Source organism: Eulemur rufifrons, chromosome 29, assembly GCF_041146395.1.
Source record: "Eulemur rufifrons isolate Redbay chromosome 29, OSU_ERuf_1, whole genome shotgun sequence".
NCBI classification, from domain to species: Eukaryota; Metazoa; Chordata; class Mammalia; order Primates; family Lemuridae; genus Eulemur; species Eulemur rufifrons.
Genome location: NC_091011.1, coordinates 28,578,531 through 28,604,675, shown reverse-complemented (window position 1 = coordinate 28,604,675; position 26,145 = coordinate 28,578,531). Strand labels below are relative to the sequence as shown.

Sequence of the window (26,145 nt, the reverse complement as noted above, 5' to 3'; positions counted from 1 at the left end):
TATCTCTGGCAAGACTAGACGGGGCGTGAAGGAAAGCCGGATCTGGGGACGGCCGGAGAGCAGGCACTTGGGCTTTGGTGGTCTTGTTCAGCATCCTCGGAGCGCGCAGCCTCGCTCGCACGATCCAGGCCCCCCCTTCGCCAGCAGGACCTGGGGCGGGAGAGTGGGGGTGTGGGTGACTCTTCAAGTAAACACTCATGCGACCGCGGCTCCAGCCCCCTCCCCCTGCCACTCGGGGGCGGGAAGTGGCGGGTGGGAGTCACCCAAGCGTGACTGCCCGAGGCCCCTCCTGCGGCAGAGAGAGAGCTCCATAAAAGCCCAGGTGCGACCCGCTCTCTGCACCCCATCCGCCCGCTCTCACCCTTCGGAGAGGCGCGCCCGACAGCAGAGCACTCGCCGCCTGGCCACGCCCGCCCGCCCGCCAGCCACCGTGAGTGCCGAGACCCATTTGGCTCGGGGAGGGAGTGAAGGAGGGTGGCCTGTGAACTTGCCCCGGGCACAGTCTCGCCCTCTGCGGAGCCCTGGGACCCTGGGAGGGTCTCACCTGACGCTGCTCGCTCCGCGCCCCGACGCGCGCCAGCCCTTGCTGGCCGCTAAATTCCACTTGCCCCTTCTGCTCCACTCCAATTGCTCATCCGCCCTTCTTCCGGGCCTTCGCAGCTGGGAGGTCCCTTTGGATTCTTTTGGCGGATATGGCGGGAGAACGAGGGATCCCTATCCCAAAGCACCTGGCGGTTTCCCTGCGGGTGGCGGTCAGGCGACCCAGAGAGCGGTGCGCGGGAGGAAGGTTTTCCAGGCAGCGTCTCCTGGTGAGGAGTCCCCCGCGCTCTGCCTCCTCTCTGGAACCTTGGGATTCAAACTGAGAGTTGTTGGCCCGGGGAGCGATTGTCTTTCCCCGCTTCCCACCCCGAGGGAACCTCTGTTGTCACTGTTGAGCCCCTGGAGCCAGGCTGACCAAAGTAACACAGAATAAAGTTTACTTCTTCGACAAGGGTTTGGGCAAGAGGGGAGGAAAGCGATCATGTCTTTAACCCCTCAGGAGGAACTTCTAAATATGTTTTTAAAGTGTCTAAACCCACCCTGCGCCTCTCGCCGCGCGACTCTTGGTCCCGGCGACTTGGAAAGAAGTTGCGCGAAGTTTTCGGGTGGTGCAGAGGGGCCGGGCCAGGGCAGATGGTGCCCTGGGCCCGCAAGGTGGAGCTAGCCACGCTCGGGCTCTCTCTGCGGGACTGGGACGAGAAAGCACTGGTGGGCAAGGGTAGGAGCAGGGGGAGGGGCGCGGGAGGTACCGGAGGGAGGAGCGGGGTGTGAGTCCTCTGAATCCTCAAGCCCCCTTCATTGCGCCTTCTGTGCCCTCAGATGCTAGGTAGCAAGCGAATGGGGCTGTCCGCACTGACCCTCGCCCTGTCCCTGCTGGTGTGCCTGGGTGCGCTGGCCGAGGCGTACCCCTCCAAGCCGGACAACCCGGGCGAAGATGCGCCTGCGGAAGACTTGGCCAGATACTACTCTGCGCTGCGACACTATATCAACCTCATCACCAGGCAGAGGTGGGTGGGCTCCGCAGGACCGACGCCATAGCGTCCCCCTGCACACCTGGAGGACCTGGGACAGGAATCGGTTCTTTTTCTTCTCTCTGTCCCGGGGCAGGACAGTATCAGGCACACAGCTCTAGGTAAATGTGCAGGGCACAATCTGCACAAACTGGGTGCTTTCCCTCTGTCACTGCAGTCACAAAGATGTGAGCCTTTGATTCAGGTGCCGCCACTCACCGCCCCCCTCGGTGGTTTTTTTGTTTGGTTTTGGTTTTTGTTGTCGTTGTTAGAGCAGTTGGGGGCCTGTCTAGAAACTTCTGTGGGAAAGTGCCAGGTGAGAGGGGCAGGAGTGCACCCGGGAAATGCTGTAAGGAGAAGGGCGAGCAGGGTGTCTAGGAAAACCTGAATAACCATCACAGAAAACCAACAACGAAACAGCAGGGTTGCTACGGACTCTGCCAGACTTCTCAACCTGCCCAGGGCGAATTAAATGACAGTATGTAGGAAAAGACAAATGGAGCTATATTCTTTTCTCTGTATAGTTTTTGTTTTGTTTTGTTTTTGCAGTTTCAGCCCCATTCTATAGAAAAACACGAAAATGCCTGAATTAAATAGTATTGGTTTGTGATTCTTTAAAATATGATCATTTTAATTAGTAAAAAGCAATCATATTTTATAACCTAGGAAACTTCCCAGAAAGTTAATTGCTTCAAATTAATTAATTGCTATGTGATCATACAGGTAGTAGAGCTTGTATAAACAAAAAAATATTAACTGTTTTTTTTTTTCCCGGAAAAGCTTCTGTTATTAGTTATAACATAATATACAGTAGAACTCATTTTTGCAAAGATGATTGCTATAAAGCCTTACCATGATATAAAGCTTTGGCATTTCGAAATGTTTTCATAGGTATTATCTCATTCAGTCTTTACCTCAAAGCTTTGAATAGAGTATAATTATCTCCATTTTACAGTTCATGAAACTAAAGACATTTCATGAAAGGTTTTTTTAGGGGTTATGGAATTGGAGCCCTCCTGTTGGTTTTCCTTGGGTGTTGTCACCACCATCAACAGTCAACAGTTGGTGTTATCTCCAACATCTCCGATGAGAAAAAAATAAGGCAGAAAGCCTTGGGTTTCATGGCAAGAGATTCAGCTTATATGGAAATGAGCTGGTCCCTGAGGATGAAGATGTCTCATCTTCATAAAAGTTCCTTCTTAGAAACCATCAGAGGCTTGTAATACGCACGCATCATCTCCATTTTTTACTCATTGCCTTCCCACTACAAACACCCACTCATACACACATGTATATGTTTTTCAAAATTACAGTGTCATTTGTGAATGTTTTAATTTAGCGTAAATGGTAATCTGATATCATTCTCTTCCTTTTTCCCACTCACTTCATGTTTTTAAGCTATATTATTGTTGCTGTATATACCACTGGTTCATTACTTCTGAAAGCTGAATCGTTTATTCTACAGTGTGGGTCTACTAGATTTTTTGCCCCCTAGATCAGTAGTTCTCAACGGGGGGTGATTTTCTTCTCCCCGGGACATTTGGCAATGTCTGGAGACATTTTTGGTTTTCACAACAGGAGGTGGGCATCTAGTGGGTAGAGGCCAGGGAGGCTGCTAAATTATTCTACAATGCCCAGCACAGCCCCCACCACGAAGAACAACCAGCCCAAACATCAGTAGTGCTAAGGTTGAGAAACTCAGCCTTAGTTTTTCTCCATCCTGGTGGCACATTACAATCACCTGGGGAGCTTTTAAAATACACTGATGCTGGGCTCCCCCCCGACCAATTAAATCAGACCGTCTGGGGTGGGGCCTGGGCTTTCTGTGGTTGTTGAAGCTCCCCAGGTGATTCTAATATGCAGCCAGGTTTGAGACTCTTTGCCCTAGAGATTCAATCTTTGCAAGTTAAAGCACTATAGAGAAGAAGGGTAACCCAGAATTAATTAGAGAAGGAAGAAGAGTGAACAGTGTTGTCCTGGATGTACAGTAGTTCATGACTGTGCAAGTCCCGATATTGCAGATTTAGGTTCTTTACTGCTAAATTGGAGAGAATAGTTGCCAGTTCTTTTACTCGCTGGAGCACGATGATGATAAATAAATTAAGGTTGCCCACGAGTTTTAAGAGTAGTAAAATCAGCTGATGGGCAGAATAAATAAGTAAAAGCAGCAGCCTAGAGTCTAATATCCCAATTCCAGAAAATCTTTGAGAAAATCTTGCAAATGATGGGAGTAGGGCAGGGGGTTGTTTTGCTTTTGCTCCCCTTGAGTCTCAGCAAGGGAACAGTAATAGGAAAATCTTTCCCAAACATTTCGATTGAATTGTGCTTGATAGGCAGTTAGAATACACCCTCTGCCTGCTTTGTTGTACCTCTTAATCAATCTATGCCAGGCTAATTTTTATTTGTAAACAAAGTGGCTGCTGGTGTCCAACATCTTTTCTGAGAAAGGGAAAAATGGCTTTTTAAAAAACAATTTGGTGTAGACTTGCCTGACCTTTTTGGAGTGTCTGGGGGCAGGTAGCATATATTACCCTAGCAGGTAAACATAGCCTTACATTCATATATTGTCCCATCCATATCCTGCTATAGGAGAAAAATAAACATTTCCATTGACCAGTAGGATTCCTTTATACTTCCAGGGAGGCTAAAATCACAACATCAGGGAAGACTGTTAGCTTTTGGTACCTCAAATAAATATGGAAAATGTAACACGCAGAGTTCTGTTGGTAGCTGTAAGAATGGATGCATTTCAACAGCAATAATTTGCATTTGTATATCACTTTGTTACTTTCAAAGCATTGTGATTCACATTTCACATTGGATTTTCACAAAGCCTCTGATTTAAGCAGGGGTTATGATTTTATTTTTACCAACGAGAAAACTGAGATTCAAAGACACAGGTGGGTTTTGAATGGTAGTCTGCTGATTTTTTTTTTCTAGGGTTATTTCTGAAATATCATCTGGTCTCCTTATTAAGATTTAAACTGCTGTGTATCATCAGCACTATAGTCAATTAACTAATTATGGAAACATTTTAAGTAATACTTCAACACTTTTTAATTTCCCATCACCTAGTTATAAAAGTATATCTGTATATGTATTATTTGTGGTAGCATAAAAAGGCAAACATTTGACTAGGAATTTTGGTTGGGTTTGAATAATTTGCTAAGTTATTTATTAAGTATTTGAGCAGAGTTTAAACATATATACAATTTGAAATCATATTTATGATAATGTTTCTGGTAATATATGTTTTGTACACCTAGATTGTTTGTTAGTAGATGAACAACTGAAAATAACCTTTAGGTTTAATATCCCAAACAGAAGACTATCTTCTTTAATCTTAAAGGTTTTTTTGCCTATTCCGAACTTGCTTTAAAAGACTTTTTTCCCTCCCAGATATGGAAAACGATCTAGCCCTGAGACACTGATTTCAGACCTCTTGATGAGAGAAAGCACGGAAAATGCTCCCAGAACTAGGTATGACAAGGCTTGTGATGGGGACATTGTTTCAGAGCTTGAGGTTTTTGGGGAGAGAAGTCAGAGAAAGCTCCCTGGTGGGAGGCTTTGGGATGCGGGCTTCTAGACTGCAAGGATTTGGCCAAAAATGGGGCTGGAGAACCAGGCAGGGAAGAACTTTCTTTTCAAGGACTCACTGGCAAATATCTAGGCTTCTGTGGGATAATATTTTCTAGCCCAGATTATTTGGGGCTCCTTTGAAAATTTTAAATATATAAATGACTTAATTCAGAAATTACATAGAATTTCTAACATTGTTAGAATTAAGAGAGCATAGAATGAGTCCCCAACTCTAAATTGAAATGACCAACTGTCCATCTTTGGCTGGGATAATCTTTAGTTTTTATATACCACGTGGAGTGTCCAGATGTCATAGGAAATGTCCCTCATGGTTTTTACTCCAACCTTTTTGGTTTTACATGAAGCTGTAGGTACATCAGTTACACCTGAATACTTTTTGACATATTTTAGTTCAACTGATATCACATAGTAATTTATTACATTCAGTGAATGAATGTTGAATGACATTATTCTTAGAAGCTTACCTGTAGCCTTGGGACTTTCTTAGAATGTGAGTCTGCCTTGGGAAGAGGTGCCCACCAATACCTGAGTGTTAAATGTTGGACTAGGATTCTACAGCATCTCTGGGACAAGGAGTGCTGCTGAAGAGAAGCCTGGTTTTTCTCTGTTTTCACAACCCCTCGACTCTTCCATCCTGCTTCCTGCCTCTACCCACAGTAAGATCACAGTGCACATGGTCCACCCATGTGGTAGCTTGGCTGTCTTAAACCCAGAGCTCTATAATGTCAAGAACCAGGTTTCCCCAGAAGAGGGCACTAGAACGCTTGCTCAGGGAGTGTGACCTGCATGTGACTTTTCATGGAGGTTCTCTCTAGAGAGTCAGCGAGTGACTTGCTGGCCCACGCACTTTCCTCCCACCTTTCCTCAGTTCTCTTGTGAAATGGGGAGCCAGAGCGAAGGGTGCAAGCATAGAGCTGTCAGATTTTTCTCTGAAGGAAACAATGATTTGAACTAGAATAAAACTCCAGTTGTCCCTGGAAGTACCAGCCCAGACTTAAACAGCTAATACAAAGGAAGCAGAATATTCATAAGGATTGTCTGTAATACTAAGGATTAATGACTTCTTATGTTTCATTGACATGCATATAATGTTTGCCACAGTAAAAAGTTTAAGGTAGGTTCTGTCTACTTAGTGTTAGAAACATGACAATCCAGACCTACGTAGAACCTTGCTGCTGGCCTTCGTTTTGTGCCAAAGTCACACAGTTGGTGCATGAAATAAAGTTAATTGCACCTTGATTGACAGACTCCATCATGTGCAGTTAGAAGGAGACAAAACTTGACAGCCTTGAAGTTGCCTGTGAGTGCTATTTTATTAAAAAGGGTTCATCATAGCCTAATAAACAGCATCTTACTATGTAAAAAGGCTTGCGGGAAAACAAAAGAAGCATATTTAGGGTTTGGTGACAATAACTTTCTTGTTACAGTGTCATGTGATTTCTGCAAATTTGATCTTCAGAGAGATTGCAGAGTTCTTCAGCTCCTTTGCTATATACAGAGCCTTTAAAATCCTCCCTCTGAGATTTCCCAGAGACTCCGTTGACAGCAGTGAAAGCTACTCAGCTGGGTCTTTGCACTTTATGTCACTGCCTCACGTTCTGATATTTCACATGGTCTCCTATTTAGAATGCCCACAGGAGGCTTTTCAACACTTTCTGGTCACCTTTCTGTTCAGAACTGAAATGTCTCACTCTTGCAAGCATCCCAGACAGCCGGACAGCTTCTAATATATTACATGCTTTTCTTCTTATGTTTTGCAGGCTTGAAGACCCTTCTATGTGGTGATGGGAAATGAAACTTGCATTCTGGTCTCTTCCTATTTTCAACCCATATGTCATCCTGTAAAGCGAGAGTCTGCCCATCCTGCTAATGCATGCAGCCATTGTGCCAAATTCTATAATGTTTTCCTTTGTCATCATTGTATATATGTGTGTTTAAATAAAGTATCATGCATTCAAAAGTGTATCCTCTTCAATGAAAAATCTGCTATTGAAATATTGAGAATTGTTTTCAGTTATTCATTAAATTACAATCTCCCTCAAGTGGCAGATTCAGGATTTGTTTCACGGATATTAAAGCAATGGCCATGAGAGATATAAAGATATGATTATTTATGATAATCAAGACTTATCTGTGTGTGTATGTGAGTGTGTGTGTGTGTGTGTGTGTGTGTAACTTATAGAACCATTTGGAGACATTGACCAAGGGAATGCTAATTTGGGAAAATTTTCTGAATTTCCACCCCATTCACATGGAACTCTAGTTAACCTTGCTAACCTATGCTGTCAGCAGAAGAGATCACTATCTAATGGAAATTTCTGTGAAATGTCTTTTATCCTTCTGTCTCATATGGGAGCCACTAACCACATGTGGCTTTTGAGCCTTTGAATGTGGCTAGTGCAAAATAAGGAGCTGAGTTTTATATTTTATTTAATTTTAATGAATTTTACTTTAAATAGCCACATGTCTCTAGAGGCTACCATGTCAGACAGCTGAGGTGTATACATCTATTCAGGTCACTTCTCAGTAGGTTGATTACCTTTCCAACATGGGACATGTTAATTAACCTAGCTAAAGTTCTTAAACTTCCCCCTTCTTCAAGTATCTATTTGCATGAGCTTAGTTTAAAATTAATGTTATTATAATAGATTCTTACATGTAACTTCTAAATCAAAGAAAATGAGTTGCATTCCACACTGGTACTTTATACCACAGTATAAAAAGTATGGACAAATACTTTTATGTGACATCTTAAAGCTGCTTACAAAAAAATCCATGAATAACAATATACATCATGACTTAGGGAGTCTTACAGTATATACGATATTATCTGTATATAAAGAATTCTAACTTTTTTTGAGCTGATGAAGTCAGTGTTGCTACAAATATAATTTCCTTTAATGAAACTAAGATAAAATTGTTCTGTGATTTCCCTAAAATTCTTATTTTTTTCTTTGATCTTTCAACTAAAAACTGATATGTGAAGTGTTTTTAAAATCTTAAAAGGTTGAACAAGTCACAGTTTATTATCACACAACATCAAAGTTCTTTATGAATCTACTATATTTAGGAACTTTGTTAAAGTTACAATATGCAAAGAAAGTTGACTCAGAGATCCATTTGGCAGCATACATATGCTATTACATATGCTGAATATTCATCACCACATATATAGTCATGCGCCACTTAACAATGTTTCAGTCAACCACGGACCACACATACAACAGTGGTCCCATAAGATTATAATACCATATTCATACTGTACCTTTTCTATATTTAGATACAGAAATGCTTACCATTGTGTTATAATTGCCTACAGTATTCAGGACAGTAACATGCTGTACAGGTTTGTAGCCCAGAAAGTCTTGTGCACCCTGTGATGTTCACACAGCAACAAAATTGCCTAATGATACATTTCTCAGAATGTATCCCTGGCAATGAATGACTGTAGAACTCTTGTTTATATGGAGTAGAGCAAATAGGAATAATATATATGAGCCATTGAGAGATAAATCCAGGAATTTGAATTTTAAACAAAAATTTTAACGTTTTACCCCATCAAACCTAAATGCTTAGAATGTTAAACAGCCCACATTTCCCTTATACTGTATCCAAGCCTTGATCCTTCTCTTACTTCACCTCATCTTACCTGAAAGAGGACTGAACCATTACATTGTGTGAACACCAGGTCCTGACTCCATGACTTTCAAGTTCTGACCTTCAAATTCACTAAACTAAATGGGGATGATAAGTCTTCCCTAACTTTCCATGTATGTCTGTACTGGAATCAAAATTCAAGTGAAGATAATGTTACAAGTAAGTAATGGAAGGGAGGTGGGTAAGGATGAAGTTTTTGATGATTCCCATGTTGAATTATAAATCCCTAATAAACTAGAATTAAATTGAAGAAATACGATGATGGTAAGCTTAAAAAAATTGCCAAACTGCATTCCAACAGATTTCCTACAGTAATTTCTCAAACATTTTCAGCCTGCTGACCATCCTTGGAGTAGACTTAAAAGCACTGGATTACCCACCTGTCATTGCAATAAATAAATAAGTAGCAATAGTTATAATAGTCTCCACTGGAACAATTCAACCTTCATTAATGAGATGCCTATGAATGGCATAATTATTATCAAGTAAATCTATCAGCATTTATTAAGGTGTCCTCTGACCATCTATTCCATGATCTATGAAGTATAAATTGTGCATACTTTTTTTTTGCAGGTGTCATTGCGTTTTTATTTTGATCCTTATAATGCCCATAACACAGTCAAGCAGATAATTACTTCCTCAGTTTTCACAGATGAGGAAGCTGAGGCCCACAGAAAGTTAGGGACCTTTCCCACTTCATTCAGGTTAGTGGGACTAGACAGCAGCTCCTCTACTTGCAAACTTGTCCCTACCTGTTGATATCGTCCAGAATAAGTGAGTTGAGACTAGGCTGCATACAATCTAGTTAAGAACATGACCCTGACACACTTAACACAAATTAGAGAATAACAAAGTGCTAAACTAATTGTGTAAGAGGTATTCAGAAAGCAAATGAGTGTAGGCAGAACTATTACAGTTGGAAAGAGCTTAACAGGGAATGGGAATGTTGAACTGGGATCCAGGAGGTCTGGGGGGTGGTGACTAGCTGGTTAACCACAGGTGGATCAGACACAGCTTGTTCAGGGAATATTCAGGGGTCTACCTGACAGGAACAGAGGCAGAGAGGCCAGAGGTTGGAATGATGAAGTAGGTCCAAATATGGCCAAACTCATTCATTCGTTCACTTAACATTTTTTGATCTTCTAATTTGTGTTGGACACTGTACTAAGCACTGGGGATACTAAGATTAACAACAGTTTCTCAGGGATTGTACAATCTAACAAGGAGTCAAATAATTACAGTGCACTGTCCTAAGTGTTAGAAGTCTGAGATGTAGTTAGACGCTAGAACCTTCCCACACACCATGTTTTCTTTGCAGTTTCATGATAAGGGAGCTGTACATTTAGGAATCAATTGCCAAGGGATGAACAGAGAGCCAGGCAGACAAGCATCCAATGAGGCCAAATGCAGGGCTGCCCTGGTGAGCTGGGTCAGGGCATTTGGCTGCGGCTGAGCCTCTGGAATACTCCTGGTTCCAACCAAACCAAATCTCAGCATCCTGGTGGACAGTGACAGGAAAAGAGAGGTCTCTGAAGCAGATTCCCAAACCCACTTACCCAAACAGCCACATTGACAGAAAGGGCCAGCCTGCTACATCTAGCAGCAAATGGAAGAAGAGAAGGACCACTCATGAGTGCATGTCACCTTTCAACAGTGTCCCCGCCCATTAGTGCAATGTGGTGTAATGACTCAGTCAGAATAGCAGCTCTCCTCCCATGCAGAGGGGGAGAGGAAAAGAGAAGAGAAGAAGGAGCCAGAGCCTCTGTGTGCCAAAGCTAAAACTTGGACATCCTACAGACCCTTCAGATTCCATGTTCAAAATTAGTATTCCCTATTGCAGGGGCAGAGATATCTCCCCCCTCCCTAACAAGAAGTGGGCATGTGGTTTTATGGGGGCATTTGAGGGTACCCACGCTAGGATGGGGAGAGTGCAGAGGCAGGCCAGACTTCCTGGGGCAGCCAACTGATGCTTAAGTGGCAGCAATGGCCAGATGAAGAAAGCCACAAAGGAGGTAGAGGACGTGCAGATATGAGACAGTGATACATATTTTGATTACTTTTTCATTATTCTTTATTCCCATACTTTGAATTTGAGCATGTGCTGGCCGGGATAACTGGGTTACTATTCTTAGGGGAAAATCCCATTTGGGATACAATCAGGCCCCGTCACCATCCCCAACTCTTTTCTCCGAGGCGTTCCTTTTTTTTTTTTTTTTTTAAACCCAATCCTACCAGCTCTTCCTATAGACTTGGCTCCAGGGGCATACTGGAGCCCCTTTACTAATATTTTTCATTTAGCCAAATCAGGATTAGACTTCTCAGCCTGAGATCTCTTCACCATGATCCTATGACAAATTGCCAAGTTCAGAGAATAAATGTTGTAGGGTTGGTTCCACTCTCTAATTCAGGAAGGAGGAGTCTCACTATTTCTTTTGCAATAGTTTAGCTGCTTTAATATCTTCCAGCCTCTTTTCCCTGCCTAGACAAGTGTCAGGATAGAGGAGCAGATATAAAAAGAAAGAAAATTCAGCACTGGCTTGACATTTCCACACCATGGTGCCGTGCCTTAGGTGAAGTAAAGATGGCAGATGCACTTGCCCCAAACTATACTTGTGTGCAACTTCTATGTGCACTACTGATGACAGGAAATAATATAACGGCAGTTGATTATTCCTCTTCTTTCTTTCTAATGCACAAACATTAAGCTTATATGGTTACTTATTACTACATGTACAATAGAAAATGATTTTTTCCTCCTCCATGCAGAACATTGGAATCGGTTACAATGTCATCAGAACGAAACAAATACCTTTTTATCATCATAAAAGAAAACAGCCTTTTGAATGAGGTATTTCAGTGGGATATTCTTTTATTATGGTTTTGGGTAGGAGGATTATGATATTGTCACAACTAAATTATTGCCTTTTCTTCTGCCTATTAGAAAAATTAGCACAGTGTGAAATCGCACAGAATCTTTTTCTCTCTTTAAAATCTGAATGGAATAACATATAATTAATCGTATGTGTCATTCGGGCTCATTTTTTAAAGTGCTAAGTAATAGCTATCAATTTAAACTCGTTCTAGTGCTGCAGGGTTGAAATGCTTTGCAATCATGGGAACAGGATGATGTGTGTGGTGACACTGTCCTTATTGCCTGACACATAGTAGGTGTTTAGTGAAAGCCAGTTTAGTCTGGAGTTGATTGTGAAGACTGGGAGTGATCCCAGGGGAGCCAGAGCAAATGCAAGGTTTGGTGAACAACCTCGCAAAAGTTCTTTGTGATTCTTTCAGGAGGTAGAGGTGCCATTTATGCAGTCTTGACAAAAATACAGGAGTTTATTTAACCATAGCTTTCTGGAGCTCTGAAAGTGACTGGTTGAATACATGGTTCTTTTCCATCCTCTCAGAAATTTGATTTACCTTGGGTTACCTTTAATATCAAGTTTATAAAGATTTTTCTTCAATCTCAAATATTATACTACTAAAATTCTCTGAAATGCTTTTTGGGTCCCTGATAATTTTTCCCTGGCTTTTAATTTAATGATGATTTTGGAGTTCTCACCAATTGTTACCACTTACATTGTACACTAATGTATTGATTCTATTTTGGAGGTGTAGCTTACAACCATTTATGTCCTTAGGCAAATTATTTTGAAATTTAAACTTCTAAAAAATTTGAGTGTTTTTTAAAAAACGTTTTATTTATAAGGCATGGTTTCCTTTGATTCCCAGTCTATTCCTAATTTCAGAATTCTTTGTTTTTCCAGAAATTAATTGAATTTGAAACTTGATTTGTTCAGTGTATTTATTTGAAATTTGACTTCAGTCATTAATTTGGCTGCTGTACTATGGTATTTTGAAGCAATTTAAATTGAAATGAGAGCCTTTGAATGGAATATAAAAATCACGTTTTATCTTTCCTTCTCACTAACACCTTACTATTTGGGAATTATCTATGAGAAAGAATAGCATCATTCAAATAAATTTTTGATTAAAGTTTGCCTGGAATAATTTGAATTTTATTTATTCTAATACCGACATTTTTTTTCTTTCACTACCAAGTCTTTTTAAACTAGAGCAACTTACTAAATTAACTGGTCTGTGAAATTTAATGCAAGAATAAGCAATGTTGCCAGAACATATTTAATACAGTCATTTTTTTCTAACAGATTGGCTTCTTGACCAGGCTAAAATGGAACCAGCTGACCTCTAATGGGCTTCTAGAATCCCAAGGATGTTACCAATTCCTGAAACATTCATTGAATAGTCTCTGTGTGACAGGCACTGTGCCAGGTTCCAGGGGTGATATAAAAATGAGTGAGACAGTTTTCCTGCTCTTAAAAACCTAACAATTTATGAAAAAGATAGACACATGCCTAAGTGACTATAATACAAGGCAGATCACGATCAATGTTTAAAGAGAAGCGTAAAGTAAGTGCTATAGGAGAGCAAGGGAGGCTGAAATCATCTCCATTAGTGTCTGAGAGGAGTGGGAAGTATCATTTGAATTGGACCTTGGTGGATGGCAGTTGTTCAATACGCTGCTCTTTTGTGGATGTCGAGGTCATTATTAACTACATCATGTTCCCAGAAAAAAACACTGTGTGGGCACATAAGCAAGCTCCAACTGGGATTCTGAAGCCACTCTCTGGGGAAGTGGCCATCCATCTCAGAGTGAGCATCTACTGTCTGAGTTGATACGTACAGGACGTGGGATGAGAGAGGAACAGTGGAGGGGACAGGATGGCATCTGATACTCTCTTGCTGCTCAGACCTCCACCCTGAAAATGAGGAGCACATTTTGGACAACAATGGGAGAATAGTAGTTACTAAAAGCTAAAAGTATCATGTTTTTGAAAGATGTGATATTCTAGGAATGGGATATGTTGCTTTGGGGGTCTAAGTGACAAAATATAACAGAGAAGAGAAGCTCCCTGGCACAGCTCTCAGAGCTACTTCACACCTGGGGACTCAGGTGACCGTCAGAGATCAAGTGTTATGCCCAGAAGTGCAACGGGAGAGACTCTCGTGCTTGGCAGAGTAGGATTCTTATAAAAGACTCGGGTAGTTATGGTTGAGGTGGGCAAATCAGTTTCTGGGTTTTGGCTTGGTGGGGTGACCAGCAATTCTGGTTTTTCCGGGACTGTTCTTGGTCTAGCACTGAAAGTCCTACATCACCGGAGACCCCTCAATCCCAGAAAACCTGGACAGTCAGTCACCGCACTTGGGAAACAAACTGCCATTTATGATCTTGTTTGAAGGGAAAACATGCTCTGAGTGTCAAGCTACTCACAAGAGAGCATCTCAACCAGCAGTCAGCATTTGCATGCCTGAATATAAATTTTCAACTGCATGCTGTTTTCCTAAGTGACCTTACGGTACACCATTCCCTTTAGATAATTGTAAAAAGTAATTTAAAAATATTCCCATGATGGAGAAACTTCAGCTGTGAAGACATTAAGAATGTCTTATAATTTCTAGACCAGCTACTTTCATATTCTAACATTATAGATACATTGCTTCTGTGAATGCATAAATATTTAATTTCATGGATAATTAACTCTTTATAAGAAAAAAATGATTTCAACTTGGAATCCTAAGTAGCTATTTGCCTTCTGAAGTTATAAGTAAGTTTTTCAGGTTTTGTTTTGAGATAAGAAATAGGGTATGAAGAGCTAACATTTTTTGAGAAACTAGTTGAAACTGGCCCTTTATTTACTTTAATTCTTTTAATCCTCACTCAAACTGTGAGACGCAGATATTCTGGCCACGTTTTACAGATGAGGAAACTGAGGTGCAGAGAGGTGGAGTGAAACAAGACAACACAGCTGGGGAGTGGTGAAGCTACCCGTGTTCTTTGGCTTATGCCTTTTTACCAGGGTTTAAAATCATTGTGTGATATCATGCACTATGGTCATGAAGGAGGAGCAGTATGGAGAACTGCTAAGATGTAGACTTTGGTGTCAAAAAGATCTGGGATCTTTTTTCATCGCCTACCATCCCCCTTACCCTCACAAATGCATTCCACCTAGACATCTAGTATGTTGAATACTGATATGGTTATACTAACTCTTAAAAAAATTGTTATTTACCTATTTCTTTCATCCATTTACCTTCAACCTTGATGAGCCACTGAGCTCCAGCTGTACCTTTTGTAATAGAATATACCTATTTTGAAATGTAAAAAGTTTTTTAACTAGCAAATTTAGTCTATTGACATTTATTATGATTGCTAAATGTATATATAAATCTATTTCTACAATCTTATTTTGTTCTTCATTTTTACTTCTTTTTCTTTACTTCATTTTCTTTTCTTTTCTTCTTCTTCTTTTTTTTTTTTTTTTTTTTTTTTTGCCTTCTATTGAATAAATAAAGTTTCCTTATTCCTCTTGTCTCCTCTACCAGTTTGGATACTATATTTTCTACCTTTCTCCTAAACTAAATAAAGACATTAGAAGGTGGTAAACTCCAACAAGCTTCTCCAGACATTTTGTTTGCTTTCCCAAGCTAGATGTTATTATTTCTGACTTTTTATTAGTCAGTGTTTATTTATATTTACCCATGCTTACCCTTCTGTTGTTGTTGTTGTTGTTCACTGTTGCTTCTTTCTGTGTGTTCCTTCTTTCTGGCTTCAGATTCCTTCTTCCTAAAGTACATCTTCCAGATCTTCCAGTAGTTTGTTTAGATAGTGTCTTGAAATGGTAAACTCTTTCAGTCCTTTTTTTTTTTTTTTTTGAAAATGTCTCTATTTCATCCTGACTCCTGAATGACACCATGGCGGGATACCGTATTCTCCATCTCCCATTATTTTCTCTCAAGCCTCTGAAGCTAGTATTCCATTGACTCTCAGCCTCCATCACTGATCTTGAGAAGTGTATAGTCTTTCAAATTGGTTTTCTATGTTCTTTAACTTTCCACCATGGTTGCTTTTCTACCTTTTTTTCTATGGTTGATTTTAAGAATTTATCTTTGTCATGGTGGTCTGAAATTTTATGATGTTGTGTTAGATGTGGGAATTCTTTTTACTTATCCTTGTAAGATTTATTTTGCTTTTAAATCTAAGGATTTGTGCATTTTGTCGATTCACAGCCATTGTCTCTTTAAATGTTGCCCCTCTTACTTTCTATATTCTTTTGTTCGTGAAATTCTGTTGAATAAACCTCATTTTATGTTCTAAATCTTTAATGTCTTTCCTATTTCCCATCTATTTATTTATCTATGCTGTATTCTGAATAATTTATTCAAATCTCTCTTCCATTTTCTAACTTTCTCTTCAGCAGGTCCTTGAGGCTCTACTATCCCAGTATGTCTTGGGTCTTCTTACTCTCACTCATCTTGTGTGTTCCATTTCCCTGTGGAAACACCATATAACCTGGGGGAATGTTCCTTCAGAGCAGTTTTCTGTTTATATCTGCCAAGTGTGCCAGGGGAATGTCCAATCATCTATATGAATTTCTTGGCTTGGTGAGTCCTGGATTATAATAGTATAAATCTAACTCTCAAACCCACATGCTATACAACCTAGGGTTTTAGTTCCTTGTAGAGAGCTACTCTCCCCCCATTCATAGCCTAGGCATGGGCAGACAAGCTAAATCAGTGGGCATAGTTTTTCTCCAATCCATCCTTTCATTATTTGTTAGATCTGCAATAAATAATTATTGGAGGATCCTGTATTTATGCTGAAATCTCAGTTCTACCTCCCCACTTCACTTGGACTGAAGTCTATCACGCTCATATAAGCATTAAAACCTAAGCTCCTAGGTTACTTGAACTTTCTCCTACTTCTATCTTAAAGAGGCTGAAGCATGAGTACAATTCTTAGATATCTGGGTTTTAGTTCCATTTTAATTTCTGGTACTTAGATAATTCTCCCTTTTTATGAGCTCTACTTTGCATTTTTTAAATCATATGTTTTAATTCAGTCTTTCTAGTTTGTTTGCATCATCTTAGTACTTGAGTTTTACTCAACTGGATCTCACAGATGCTGATTTTCCACTCACTGCTATGTCCTGTGTGTGCATAAAATGAAAGTCATCCCTTATGTCTCCTGCAAGTGTGTGAGAGAGTTATATAAATATATTCACACTAGTGTATCAGGAAGGCTGCCATTAAAGAGAAAGGAAGATGCATATAGATTTACAACATAAATAGTTATGGAAACCACAGAATAGTGAGAAAATCAGCTCCTACCAAAGAAGTATAGAATAGAGGAAAGAACAGCTACGTTGGAGTTATATTCTTGCTCCATTTCTTACTATCTGGATGACCTTGGGAAACTCACAATCTCTCTCCCTTAGTTTTAGCTTCTGAAAAAAAAAAATGAATAGTAATACCAACCTTGCACAATTGCTATAATTAAATGAGGGAATGCATAAAATACTTGGAAAAATACCTGGCACACAGGGAGTGTTCAATAAATGGTCATTCCCTTCCTCCACCAAGACACAGCAAATAGGTATGTATGTTGTCATGCCATTAATTAGAGATGGTTTTACAAAAAGGGATTTCAGCAGCTAATTTACTTACCTAATCAGTCTGGCCTTTAGAAATCTGGAGCCCTTAAGGATCCAATTGGAAAAAATGTCGATAAAGATGCAGAACTGATTTGTCCCTCACCTATAGCAATTAGCACATGCATGAGCTGCAGCCTCTGAGTCTCAGATTATGGGATCTTTCTAACAAAGTTGACTATTACTGTCTTTTGAAGATCCTAATGGGGTCTTTGATTTAAATTACTATTGCATCTGATCTGATCAAGGAGAAATGACTTCTGTATAACTGTGGAACATTTCCCCTTGATGTAACCTTCATTCTCCCGCATCTCAGCCCTTAATGGGTGTGAGGGGAGACAGGAAGTGGAAAAGATATCCACTTCCCTATCTACCCCTTTATCATGTCAAAATCTATGTCAGTATTCCACAAGGATCAAAAGTTAGAAGGAACTTTAAAAATCACTAACATGTTGGGAATTGTCGAATTTTATTCCTCGTATCAGTGCCTAGGAGACTTGGTTAGTAGTTTTTCATAACAAAATGATGAGTATTAATTACACCCTAAAGAAGTAAAATGCAGTTGCTTGAGAGCAGCAGTCCCCAACATTTTTGGCACCAGAGACAAGTTTCATAGAAGACAATTTTTCCATGGACTGGCAGTGGAGGGATGGTTTCAGGATGATTTAAGTGCATTATATTTATTGTGCAGTCAAACCTCTCTGCTAATGATAATCTGTATTTGCAGCCACTCCCCAGTGCTGGCATCACCACCTCAGCTCCACCTCAGATCATCAGGCATTAGATTCTCATAAGGAGTGAGCAACCTAGATCCCTCACATGTGCTGTGTACAGTAGGGTTTGTGCTCCTATGAGAATCTAATGCCAGATGATCTGATAGGAGGCAGAACTCAGGCAGTGATGGGAGCAATGGGAAGCAACTGTAAATACAGATGAACCTTTGCTCACTCACCTGCTGCTCACCTCTTGCTGTGCAGCCCAATTCCTAACAGGCCACAGACTGGTATCGGTCTGCGGCCCTAGGGTTGGGGACTATAGATCTAGAGGAACAACTTATTCTAGGGAACTAAAAATTACTTTCGATATAGTTAACATGGTATTTTCTAGGATCGGGATTTTCCAGAATGTTAAAGGTGGTGTGCTTTTCACATTTATAGTAAAGAAATTTATCTGTGGTTCATACTATGTTTCAGTTTTTTTTTTTTGTATGAGTAACTTTCCTTAGGAATAAGTTCTAATATTCTATACCACTGTAGGATGATGATAGTTAACAATAATTTATAGTTTTAAATAGCTAGAAGGAGGATTATTGAATATTCCCAATATAAAGAAATGGTAAATCTTTGAGATGACAGATATGCTAATTACCCTGATCACTATACAGTATATGTACTGAAAAAGTAACCTTTCCTTATTTCAATCTAGCGGAACTAAATTTTCTTGCAAGATACCTCTCACATTGATGGCAAGGACAGTTAAACTTACCAATTAAACATGAGTCAATCTCCTCTGACTCATTTTAGTTAGATGACCAATTTAAATTTCAAATTCCACATCTGGACTGTTTTTCTCCTTCAAAGGTTTCCCTTTTTCCTTCTGAGATATAATCTAAGTGCAAGGAAAAGCTTGGTGTTGGGGACTCTTGGCCCAAGTGCTGTCCTTCTTCAGGGACTTCTAGCACCCAAGAAGAGGCGATTTATTGCCACTGGCGTCTGAGCAGCAGTAGCCTCTGCCCTTGCTCCAGGTACTGTCGAAGTGCTCTTGACTGGAATAACTTGACCTCATCTCTCTGGGTGGTCCGAGCTGTGTGGGTTCCGCCAGACTGCGCCTTCACCTTGCCTCTCGCTGTGCTGCTGATGCACTGAGCCCTGGCTGTGAATCCCACTCACCTGGCAGCCCGCAAGCCTATTCTCAACCCCCTGCTAGAGCGACACTGTGCCCTTCACCTGATCACACGTGTCCCAGCAGCACTCTCAGCTGCCTCCCCTGCCACACACACAGGAAAGCAGGGAACTGCCTCATACTCTTTTCCTCCTAAGTAGGCCATATTACTACTTCTCTTCTACTTCTGCACACCTGTGTTTGAGAAGAGTATCCTACAAACCCCTTCACTCTTCCTGGGCTTTCTATATTCTCACTTCTCCTCCACTGAGTTAACCTCAAAGAGCCACAGAATCTGAACCCCAGTCTTACCTCGTCTACATTTTGTTGTCTCCCTGACAAAAGGGCCTCTACTTGCACTTCCCATCTGATGCCTTTACACCATATCCCCTCTTTTGCCTACCATCTTTGTTCTGGGGGTACTCACCCTCCCCTTTTCTAGAACCCTAAAACAGCATGAATGGTGAAGGGGGCTGCATTCAAAAATGAATTGCTGAGAGGAGAAATGCCTCAGGAGGTATTTCAATAATATCATCTCTGTTACATACACACGGTCAAGCCAAAGTAAAACATATAACAACAGCTATATGTACAGGGAAGGGCTGGTGGCCAGTGTTAGCTAATGGCAGAGCTGAGCTCTGCCTTGCAGCTCGTGTGTTTCACGGAATCTCCTGGGACCCTGACAGCCAGTGGTGTGAGGCCCATCGGGCAATGAGTTCTTGGCATGACGCTTGCACCATCTCCAGCTCCAAGTCCCTCCAGCCACAGAGTTTTGACAAAATTGCTGTTTTAAGTAACATTGAGGTTTTTTTGTATGTGTTGTTGGTTCCTCCAATCACCTTGCAAAGTGAACCGTCAGTCCAGTCTTCGTACTTAGGAGATGAGAAGGCCAAGGGCAGCAAAATGAAGTACGTGCCCATGAACAAGGGCTCAGATTCAATCCTTTTGACTCCTAGTTCAATGCTCTACATGATTAATGCTTCATAGGTACAGCAGTGAAATAACATAAGTGGGGTAAGGGGTGGGCAGGTGGGAAGACCCTTTCTCTCCAAAGTATCTTCCTAACTAACCCGTTCCATATTCCAACACATATGATCCTATAAAAATGCAGGTAATATACACCTGGGGATGGGTGTAAAGGGCAGTTTTTTCATCATTTTTGAATATTAATAGCTTGGTATGAAATAGATTTTGAGCCCCTTTCCCAGGCACAGCCAGCTGAGAGCAGACTTTAATAAATATAGGTAAAGATAAAGTAGGACACAGGTCCTTCCTGGGGAGGGATCTTGCCTGGGGAGTGTGGGTGCTTGCAGTGTAGCAGCAGAGAATAAACATGGGGCCTTGACCAGACTGGGTGAGGGTAGGGTGGATCTGGAGAAGAGGAGATTGAGGAAGGGGAGTTAGGAGGATTCCAGAGACAAACCAGACCTGCAGCATCCGTGGTTACTGCTGGCTCTGGCCTGGGCATGGGGTACTGACCTCTCTGAGCCTCAGATTCTTCATAGTAATTGCTGCCCCTCATTAGTTTCCAGCAAGCTGATGATCTGAAAGTCCCCTGTAAACATTAAAGCACCGTACAAATGATAGCCGTTGTCACTATTGATGTTATTATTATTAGAAACCATGGAAATCATTTTACGATACATTTTTTGATTTATTGCAAAATGTCCTTATAACCTATAAACTTTTTTTCACATACTATACGTAAAAAAAAAAATGCCAAGAGAATAAGACAAAATGCTAACTCATTAACTGAATAAGGTTTTCTTTTTTAAAAAAGAAATTTGAATACATTTTTCTCATTTAGTTGAATCATATATGTTGGGGTTTTGGTAAAAACACAATTCAGCAGCCATTGTCCCTACCATTTAGCATATGAATCTAGTGACATATTTGGAAGAACTAAAATGTTACCTGCATGTGACATGAGAATTTTATGTGAAAGGTCAAATACCAAAGCTGAACAATGCACCCAGAGGCCGTCGAGTTCTCAGCCCGTGGGCAAGCTGGGTGGCGTGAGGTGGCTGCCCAGATTCCTCCTTACATGTGTGGAAACTCATTTCCTCAGGTCCTCACAGTGTTGACTCTTAGGTTAGCTGCTTGCTGGGAAGTGTCCTCAGCTGGTTCACAGTAGGTGAAGTCCCCTCTATGGAGGTAGCCACCACCCAAGCCTATTCAGTGCAGAGGTATAAAGACCCAGCCCCCTTCCCCTAATTTGGGACAACTCTGAAGGGCCATACCAGCTCCAGAACTTGAAACAGGACATAGGGGTTTTTTTTTTCGTGGTTATATAGCTCAGTTTTTCTCCCTGGCCAAGCACAGGAGCCTCAAATCTTCATCGTGGAGGCTGTTTACTGGGAAATCCAGCCAGACGCTCCCACTCTGCTGAGGCTGATGGAAGCACGGGAGGAGGAGGGGAGCCAGGCTGATTATTCTGGGTGAGGCACAGAGAAGCTGGAAAGGCAGCCGCTCTCCGCGGCCCTTCACGAGGCTTGCTTGTATAAGGAGAGGGTAATTTGTACTTGTTCACTCAGCATGTAGTTGATTAAAAATTAATATAAGCAATGGAAGCGGGAGTACCTTTTGGAACAACAATGTTGATTCAATAGGGGAGATGTTTGCTAAAGATCTTATTTTAGGGATCAATGTCTTTCAATTGACCGATCCTTACAAGTGTTTTTTTTGCAGCATAGGCAACTGAATGACTGGCAAAGTAGCAAAACGCCTGTGTTTCGCATCTACCAATTGCAGAGTGTTACCTCTCTCTCGAAGTCAATAAAATACTGATTGCAAACTCCACTGAGATCTTTGCAAGCTGATTCTAAAATCTTTTTGAAAAAGAACAAGTAAGAACTTGCTCTACCAAACATAAAAACTTAAACGATAAAACTGTGGTGGTGGGGGGGGCTGTGAAACTGAATAAAAGAAGAGTGTCTGTGGCATTTATGCAGGAAAAGACCAATTAAGCCATGATACAGAACAGAGCCTGAAGGAAGCCCATTCATGGATATATGGGAATTTGTTATATGACCCATTTCATAGCAGTAGGAAAAAGACGAACCCTTCATGGAATGGTTTTATGTCAACTGAGAAGATGAAGTTAAGTTCCTGCCTCAGAAAAACAAACAAACAATAAAATAAAGTCTAGGCATTAGTTGGACAACAGTTTCTAGGAAGCTCCAGATGGTAGATATTTTCAAGTTTTGGGGCCAGTTTCCGGCAAGTACTCAACTCTGCTGTTGTAGTGCAAAAGAAGTCATCAATGACACATAAACAAGTAGGTGTAACTGTGTTCCAATAACACTTTTTTTGCAAAGACAGGAAGCTTGATGATCACTGGATGAAAAAGCTATCAGCATTAAGAAAAACAAAGTATAATAGAAAAATGTACGGAAATTTGTTATAACATCAGTGTGAGGAAGTCCTCACGAGGCACAAATTAAACGAATTTATTAAAAATATCCAGTGTGGGCAAGAGTATTGGGAAAGGTTTTTAAATATATTCCTTCTAGGCATGAATTTCATTGCAAGGAACTTATCCTATAGAATAGATTGCATTCACACACATTGACATAGCCTTATCTCCATAAACAGGTTTATAGAAAAAGTTGAAAATAAGCTACATGTCCATTAACAGAGGATTAATGAATTTATGGTACATCTATACTATGTCTAGCAGTCAAAAGGAAAAGGTAGTTCTATTAATACATGTACTGACATAGAAGGATAAACCTTGATACATTGTTTTTTAAGAAAAGCAATTATCTTACAAAGTATATAGTAAAATCCTATTTTTGTTATACATGATGTATTGTATATATATATATGTATAAACAATCCTAGAAAGATAGACATCAGATTGGTTACTTCTAAGAGTACAGTGGGGGTGGAGTGAGAACTGGGCTTCCCACAGGGTACTGTATACCCTTATATATTGTTTGAATGCATTACAGTGAGCACATACTAGCTGAATATGAGAAAGATCTTCTAAGACACTGTACTCAGAATTCTGAGAAATGCAGCATGGAATTAGGGGACTCTATGGCCAATTTTCTAGAGACAGAGGTGGGAGGAGGGAGGAGGTGTACCTGTCCTATGGATGGTTGTGGGAGCAGTCACACTCTACTCAGTGCTTAAGGCCGTGTCATGGACCTCTGGAAGCGGAAGAGAGGAGGCAGGCACCCCCATGGGGAAGGTTATCTCACAGATGGGAGACGTGAGGATGGAATGGGAAGAGCACACCTTGGACTATCAGTGTAATGCTTGTCACTGCATGGCTTCCCGCCCTGAGACAGAGCTCTTGGCCTTCAGGCTACTGAGAAGATCTATGGTCAGGGTTAAGTAACATCAGAGATGTGTAACTCAGGTATAACTGTCCCACTATGGCTGATGCTCAGTGCAGTTTGTCATTCAAATAAACAGTGATCCAATTAAGAAGTCTTGAGAAATACCAGAGATCTTTCACTGTGGTTGTCCATAAAGTGACGGCTCAAGGGTTTTACCAAAAGAGACTTCCCAGAAAGCCTCTTTCATCATCTTATCTTCTTCTCTCACTCATGGCAGCTGCAATAATCTCATCTCCTCTGTCTCATTCACGTATTCCACTCACAGACATGTGGTTCTCACATTTTCTTTGTGTTTTCCCAAACAATTTAGCTTACACGTGACACCTATGCACAGGCCGTAGAGACATGTAATCTGTCCTTGGCTAAGTTTGCTTTTCTTATGAGAATCATATTCCCATGCAATGTGGCAAATAAAGAAAAAAGTTGAAATTTTCAAGTGGCTTCATGACTAGCCTCCTGCTTGTGCCTCTAGCTTTATCTCTTCTGCCCTCATACTATTCACAATTGCCCCAAACTCATCATGCCAATCTCTCTATTTTGAACATCACTCCTCCTTCATCTGATTAACTCCCATTCAATTGACAAGTCATAGCTTATTTGGCATCTCTTCCAGAAAGTCTTCTCTGATACTCCTAGGATAGGTTAGGTGACCCTTTTCTTCCCTGCAGTACCTTCCTGGCACCTCTGTTGACATCAGTCACACTGCATTGTAATTGCCTTTTGTGCCTACATGTCACTGCAGTGGAGGGTGAGATCCATGAAGATTACGACTGTGTCTATCTTGTCCACCATTGCATTCCTAGCAACTGGCACAATGCCTGGCACCTACAAGACAGTTGACAAGTACTTGTTGAGTGCTTGAAGACAGAGACGCCTAGCTTGAGTAGCTCAGGCAATCTCCCAAGGCCCTTATTTATGCACAAGAATATTCTCATATATCTGTCTTTTGAGCTTCAAATTCAGTCATGATTCAGAGCCAAGGTCAGAAATTATTTTCACAGTGGGACCCCTCTAATTTAGCCTTTGCGAAAAACTGAAAATATACTGGATGTCTAGCAATAGAAAAATGATTGGATAAAATACGGAATATTCATACATTTTGGAATATCCTACACTTCCTAAAGAAAAGTAGGTAGAATTACATGTACTGACCTGGAGGGATATCCATGATACATTAAGTTAAAAAGGCAGATAGCAAAGCAATCTTGTGTATTGGGATATGATCTCATTTTTGTAACAACAACAACAATAACAACAAAGGTGGAAGAAATAAAAAGAAAAAAATACAAGAGTATATATGTTTATATACATGTGAATAAACATAGATTGGTATGAATGGATTTCTGTCACCCTGTTAAACTTGGTTACCTCTGAAGAATGGGATTGGAGAAGAGGAAATGATAAACTTTATGCATCTTTGTAACATTTGTTGTATAAAATTAATCTGTATTTTTAATCCAATAATTAAATCCTGTGGAAAGTACACTGAGATCACATATATCCCTAAATTTTCAAAATACTGTATATCTGTGCTTCATAAACTTTAGTGTGAGTAAAGATTACCTGGAGGTTTGTTAAAACCCATTTTGCTGGGCCCCACCCTGAGGATTTCTGATTCAGCAGGTCTAGGATAGGGTCCAAGATTGTGCATTTTTAACAAGTTTCAGGACATGCTGATGCTGCTGGTCCATGGACCTGACTTTGAGTAGCACTGCTGTATATCCAACTTTCCTGAAGAAAGATGCTGTGGTTTGCATGTGTCCGCACAAAAGCATGTGTTGGAAACCTGCTCCCCAGTGCAACAGTGTTGGGAGGTGGGGCCTCATGGGAGGTGTTAGATAGTGAGAGCTCCACCCTCATGAATGGAATGGACTAATGCCAATTATAAAAGGGCTTGAGGATACGCATTGGAGCTCTTGCTCTCTTGCCATATGATGCCTTCCACCAAGTTATGACACAGCAAGAAGGCGCTCACCAGATGTGGCCCCTCAATCTTAGATGTGCCAACCTGCAGAACTAAGAGCTAAATAAACTTGTGTTGTTTATAAATTACCCAATGTGAGGTATTCTATTATAGCAGCACAAAATGTACTATGACAAAAGAGATGTCAAGGAGACGTTCAAAGGCACCTAGCAAAGACTGAGACTAGAGCAGTTTTCAAGTGTGGTGCTTGAGTACTGTTAGTGATGAGAAAATGTACTCATTCTGCTAAATGGTACTTACCAGCTTCTTAGAACCTGCAATGGTGACTCTGGGAGCAGAAGTCATTCTCCATGTTGCTCAAGGACACTGTGAGTATAGGGCTGCTGTTGGTTATCGATGTTTCAAGCCTTCTCATATCCTTCACTCCACATTCTCGTGATAAGCATTTGCTTTCCTTCTGGCTGCTTGAAAAGAGGCTTTCCCTTTATCGAAGTTGGAAACACTGCAGGTGTACTGGAAGGCGGCGGCGTGCCTGGGTCTGTTTGGCCTGAGGGACCCCAGCCACAGGGTGAAGGGTCTGTTAGAGCTGCCATGTGGTGGGAGTAAATGGTGTCACAACCAATCAGTTTGTATTCTCATGGATGACATTTTTAGTGGGACAGATGACAAAGCCATTA

At 41.0% G+C, this 26,145-nt stretch overlaps 1 protein-coding gene across 1 annotated transcript; it reads left to right on the top strand.

Moving 5' to 3' along the window:
* The first annotated feature begins 340 nt into the window (after positions 1–340).
* Positions 341–7,110, top strand: NPY (neuropeptide Y). Its single transcript, XM_069462312.1, has 4 exons — positions 341–430; positions 1,360–1,547; positions 4,950–5,030; positions 6,911–7,110. The coding sequence occupies exons 2-4, from the start codon at positions 1,360–1,362 to the stop codon at positions 6,933–6,935; spliced, it is 294 nt and encodes a 97-aa protein (XP_069318413.1). The 5' UTR covers positions 341–430; the 3' UTR covers positions 6,936–7,110.
* Positions 7,111–26,145: the final 19,035 nt, after the last annotated feature.